This window comes from Fringilla coelebs (genome assembly GCF_963513975.1).
Source record: "Fringilla coelebs genome assembly, contig: SCAFFOLD_41, whole genome shotgun sequence".
Classification (NCBI taxonomy): Eukaryota; Metazoa; Chordata; class Aves; order Passeriformes; family Fringillidae; genus Fringilla; species Fringilla coelebs.
In genome coordinates this window covers 896,867-902,543 of record NW_028167191.1, presented here as the reverse complement: position 1 = coordinate 902,543, position 5,677 = coordinate 896,867, and the positions used below count along the sequence as shown (strand labels likewise).

Below are 5,677 nucleotides of genomic sequence, written 5' to 3'. Positions count from 1 at the left end.
TATCTCCCAGAATCCAAGATTCCCCCAAAACACAAGTAAAATGTGAGGCTTTAAATGCCTTTGAAGAATTTGTTGATTTTTACCCCAATTTTCTGTGTTTTGAAGAGAGGAAGATAAACCAAAAGATAATTAGAGGCAAAATAAAAGGAACACCAGCCACTTCCCACTGTGTATCAAAGGGAATGTGGGTCACCAGGGCTCTGACCAATGTGGGTTCTCCGATGGGGATGGAGTTGGAGCAGCGCATGAAGCTCTTCCTGCAGTCAGGGCTCTCGCAGGGCTTCCCTTACCGGTGCCTCCGTTGGTGTCGGGTAAAGAACGAGCGGTCTGAGAAGCTCTTCCCACACTGGGGGCACTCGTAGGGCCTCTCCCCGGTGTGGATGCGTCGGTGGGTGACGAGGGTGGAGTTGTGTTTGAAGCCCATCCCGCAGTCGGGGCAGCGGAAGGGCCTCTCCTCGGTGTGAATCCGCTCATGTACAAGGAGGTGGGAGCTGGTGTGAAACCTCTTCCCACACTCGGGGCACTCGTAGGGCCTCTCCCCAGTGTGGAACCGCTGGTGGACAACCAGGTCAGACCTGTGGCTGAAGCTCATCCCACATTCCAAGCACTCATAAGGCCGTTCCCCAGTGTGGAACCGCTGGTGGCAGATCAGGTTGAATCTCTTCCTGAAGCTCTTCCCACACTCCAAGCACTCGTGGGGCCTCTCGCTGTCATGAAGCTGCTCGTGGGCCACCAGCTCTGAGCTCTGGCTGAAGCTCTGCCCACCTTCCTGGACCAGGATGGGTATTTCCTTCTCAGAGCACCCTGGACTGGCTTTGCAACCCCTCCTCCTGTGGGATCTCTCTGGCTTTTCCTTCCAGTTGGATTCCTGTGCCGTGAAGCTGCTTAAAATGGCCTCTTCCATGAGGTTCTGCTGTGGGGATTTGTCCTCCCTGGTCACCACCCTCAGCTCCTTCCCTGGGGAGGAAGGACAAGAAGAGGATGGGATTTGCCTCTGTGACAGAGGGAAGGGGAAGGAGATCCCCCCAGTGCATCCTCAGCAGGACGGTGTTGGCAGCAGGGTTGTCCGGCAGCCAGGGGCCGTGCTGGGCTGGGAAATGGAGCAGGAGAGAGGGGGAAAGGGGCACTGACTTCCTCCTCACCTGCCTGGGTGTCCAGGGGCATCTTCCTGTTCCTCATAGCCTTCTCCTCCTCCATCCAGCCAAGGTTTGGGATGGGAAATCCTGGTTTGGGGAAAAACAAGGTGTGAATGCCTTGGGTTGGGGATTCCTCCCTCCCAAGTCCATCTCTAGAAATCATCTGGTGTTCATAAAAACCTCCAAGAACCAAGAGTGAATAAAAAAGACACCAGCAGTGTCCCATTTCCTGTCTCCTCCCTCTGGGGTTCTGGTTGTCCCCTGTCTCAGGGCTGCTGGGGATCCTCATGGGTCCTGGGGATCCCCCCTCTCCAGGGTCCTGCTTAGGGATGCTGGGGGGTTTTGGGTTCCCCTCTCCAGCCTCCCCCTGGTCCAGCCACTTGGGGCTCCCCCCTCTTCCCATTGCCCTGTCCTGGTAAAGGGCAAATTTGGGAAAAAAACCTCCAAAGGGGTTTTCTCTAAAAAGCAAATTCAAGTGGCCCCTCCCCCAACCAGATCGAGAAAAGATTTCCTCAGAGAAAAGTGGAAAAAACTGTTTATTTAACAGGCAAAGCATTCACCAGCACAAAAAAAAAAAAAAAAAAAAAAAAAAAAAGAACAATATTAAACAATAAAAACTCTTGCCTCTCCAAAAGAGATGACAAACTCAGAAAGTCCCTCTGTGGGCTGTAGCTTGGCTCACTCAGTCTCTTATCAGTCTCTTATAAGTCCTTCAGGTGCTGGAAATGCTGCAGACCAGGCCCAGCCAGGTGGGCCACAGGTGGGAGCTGCTGGTGCTCTTCTGGGTGTTCAGTCCAGAGCAGGTTCAAACAGCTCCAAAGAAAAAGAAAAACCACAGTCCAGGGAACTTCTCTGCCTCAGCCAGCCACAAACTAACTAAAAGCAAAGGAGAGCTCTATCCTGCTGTGTGTCTGTCCACAGACAACTGATACCTTAGGTTTTAAGTTTTTCTCTTCTGTTTTGGTGTGCAGCTTTTAGCTTTATATTAAGTGTTACTGGGATCTTTTCACAGACTGGTGAAGACAAAACAATCCTATTCTAGCTGGAGACTCAAGCACAATCTCTTCAAACTTCAGGCTCAAAGCATAAACAATGTGAAAAGAGGATGGTGGGCAAGCAAGCAAGGAAGATGAAACTTCATAATTTGAAGCTATAAATTGGACAATTAACTCCTATATGCAAATGGACTCAAACTTATAAAAATGTGAGATCTTGTGACCAAGCCCTCTTTTGCTCCCATCTTGGAGCCATCTGGGCAGAGCCACAACTGCGGCTCCGGTACTGCCAGAGTGTGGCCTTTGAAGGCACTTCAATAAAAATCCACTTTATTCCTCTAAGCTCCATCTAGCCTCTGTTCCAGCTCCTTAAGGCATCACAACAATCCAGGAGCCGGAATGTGGAGGAGTGAGTGCAGTTTCTGAAAACAAACTGCTGCTTCTTCCTCCTCCCCTTCGCTCTCAGAACCAGCCTTAAAGGTGCAGAACTCATTTCTGAGCTAAACGGACCGATGGGGGTACAAGCACCATGAAGTCACCCCAGGACGTGCCCCTGTCAGGGTCAGGGGGTCCTGTCCCCGCCTCATCTCCGGGCTGCCGGGGGTCCCCCAGCTCCGGTTCCGCCCCTTCCCCTCTCCCCGGCCCGGGGGTCCCACGTTTCACAGCCCCGGCTCTCACGGGGATCCCCAAATCCAATGGCCCGCCTAGTCGGTACCGGGCCATCCCCACGTGGTTCCCCCAAGACCCTCCCGAGGGGAGATCGCGGCTCTTCTCACCCCGAAAAAGCTCCTCTTAGGGAGCCCGGAGATATCCGTGGGTCGAGTCGGTCATCTGCCGGCTCCGAACACTCTCCAAAAAAATCCTCCCGCAGACCCCTCGGTAGAGTCGGGGCGAGATCGGCCTCCGCCCTCACCTGCGCCTCGGGGCTGGGGGCGATGCTCCCGGGGCTGGGGGTGCTGCAGGCTCAGCGTGCGGGCGGTGCGAGCGGCGGGATTCTCCCGCTCCTGCTCCTCCTCCTCTCCCTCCTCTTCCTCCCGCATTTCCTCCACTCCCAGCCCGGACCCCCCTTTCCCACCCCTCTGCCCCACGGCCGCCGCAGCACCGGCTGCTGGCTGGGGGGAGCCCCCGATCGGCCCCAGGGGTGGGCAGGGGGCTCGGGGACCCCCCGGTTCGGATCCGTCCCCCCGGCCCGAGCCCCAAATTCCGCTCCGGGGCCGCTAGGCTCCGCGGGTCCGCCCGGCAACTGGTGAGTCATCAGCGAGAAACGCTCTGGTTGGCTGGAAATGGGTTAGTGCGTTCTCTGATTGGCTGGAATTGTGAAGGGCGCTGCGTCCTGCGGGTGTCCCTGGGAGCTGCCGAGTCCGGGCCGGAGCTTTTTCCTTTTTCTTTCTCTCCTCCGAGACCCTTTTTCCGATTTCTTTCTCTCCCTCTTGAAATATATAGGGCAGGAGATTTTTCTCCTTTTTAATGCCTTTATAAAAAATCAGCTTGGGAGGGGGTCCGACGGGTCGCTCGCATGCCGCCGCTGCTTCCAGGAGTGACACAGAGGAAGAGGAGGAGGTGTGCAGCTTTGTCTCTCGCCAGAACTGGGGCTTCCGTCCTCACGAGTGTCCTTAGGAAGACAATGTTGCTTTGTAGTTTAGGGGTGTCATCCAAACTGAGTACTGTTTAAATTACAGTGACAGGACGGAATCCGGCTCTGGTCAATGGTGGGTGATTTCCCGTGGTTCTGCCAGGTTAAAATCATAGTTTCTGTGCTGGTTTGTTGTTTTTGAGAGGGTCCATATAGTACCTACAGCCCCTCATTCAATTCAGTCTGGGTGCAAGTCCTTCTGGGAGCAGGGGAAGTGGTTCCTGATGGAAAGGGATACAAATACAGGGTAAGATAGTAACACTTAACAGTGGACACCAAAGGCAAGTCCCAGAAATCTAACATTCAATATTCCACAACAGACCAACACTTTAAATTAAGACCCTATCAACTTGATCAACATCAACTAGCAACTACCACTCTGAAAAGAGCTCCCGTCTCCAGGGTTTCATTTCTCACAATATCCCCCTGTTTCTTTTTAAACCAGCATCAATTTGTAATTTCTGTTTCTTGGAAATAAAACTTTCATAACTTCTGATACTGGTCATAAACTCTTTTAGCTTTTTTGTGTTCTCTTTCTAGACTTTCAACCATCATTCTTTTGCTTTGAACTTGAGTAATTGTTTCTGAAATGTGTGTGCCAGCCTGAATTGTGGATGATATAATCGTAACTAGATATGGGAGTAAACAAGGTAAAAATATTAAACCAAAAATCATCCCACCAACTGGTGTTCATTAGGGGAGTCCACTCCTTATTTCCCACATATGGGTTTTTTTGTATTTCTGTAGAGATGTTTCTTATTACCTCACTTCTATCATTGATTTCCAGGCAGCACTCTGACGAATTAAAGTTTCCACATATCCCTCCCTCATCAGCTAACAAATAATAGACTGCAAGTCGAATTTGGTAGATGACAGTTGTAGTTAGGGCCAATTGGTAACTAATATGGTCAAGGGCAAGTGATGTTCTGTTGGAGACTATTTCTAGTACTGCCTGGAGTCGAATAATCTTATTGAGCATGTAAATTTGGTATATCCCCGGGATCCATCCTGGGCCCAAGTTGCGGGTCCATATGTGTTAATTATTTCTTCTAGAGTCCGTATTTTTCCTCCCACTTCCTATCAATTTGTTAGCCCTTGAGAAATATCCTGTAGGAGAGTAGGTTTGAAACCCCAGAGGTTTTCTTTGGAGAAAAGTAGATGATTAGAACTCTCTTGGTGGTATACCCTTTTAGTAATTTTACACTTAACTATAATACTAACAGTTAACTCTTATAACTCTTCAACTTAGAGCCTTAAACAGTTTAAAATAGATGGAGGAACCCATTCTCTATGTTCAAAGTAATAGATGAAATCTTTACACCAAACAGTTAACAAAATGTTCACTCCAATCTCTAATCCAATAACATCATAATATACTCCCAAACAAAGGCTCCAACACGAACTAAAAATTCCACATTCATAAGTTAACAACAATAGCAATAAATAATAATGACTTGAACGAAAAGTATAATAATTTGTAGTATATTAGTCTCTGTCCTTTTATCAGTCCTTCTAAGTGACCTTTGGTTTCCTTCTAAAGGTTATTTGAGATTGAGTTCGGGATTGCAACCCACATGGAAGAGTCTGTAGTTGGTGCTGTTGGATCCTGTCTGCTCTTTGGGGGTGTGGTACCGGTCCTTTGACTCAGGTGATGTGAGTCCAGCCTCTTTCTCGTGTCCTTACTGCAGTGTGTGTTGTGAGTAATACCTGGAAGGGACCTTCAAATTTTGGAGTTAATGGGGTATTGCTCCATGACTTAATTAGTACCCAATCCCTCAGACTTATTTGGTGCATATCTGTATCAAGGGGAGAAGTTTGGGGGAGATATCCTCTTTTTCTCAGACTCTCTAGGGTCTTTCCAATAGTTTCTAGGATCTTTTGGGTAGTTGTTTCCCTTTCTAAATAGTCCCCAG

The 5,677-nt window shown here is 49.7% G+C and overlaps 1 protein-coding gene across 1 annotated transcript; it reads right to left on the bottom strand.

Annotated features, from left to right (window-relative positions):
• Window positions 1–217: 217 nt before the first annotated feature.
• LOC311166196 (uncharacterized protein) lies at window positions 218–1,208 on the bottom strand. The gene is made up of 2 exons (XM_084227665.1): window positions 1,143–1,208; window positions 218–957 (listed from the first exon to the last, which is right to left on the bottom strand). The coding sequence occupies exons 1-2, from the start codon at window positions 1,195–1,197 to the stop codon at window positions 287–289; spliced, it is 726 nt and encodes a 241-aa protein (XP_084083791.1). The 5' UTR covers window positions 1,198–1,208; the 3' UTR covers window positions 218–286.
• Between the last annotated feature and the right edge of the window lie 4,469 nt (window positions 1,209–5,677).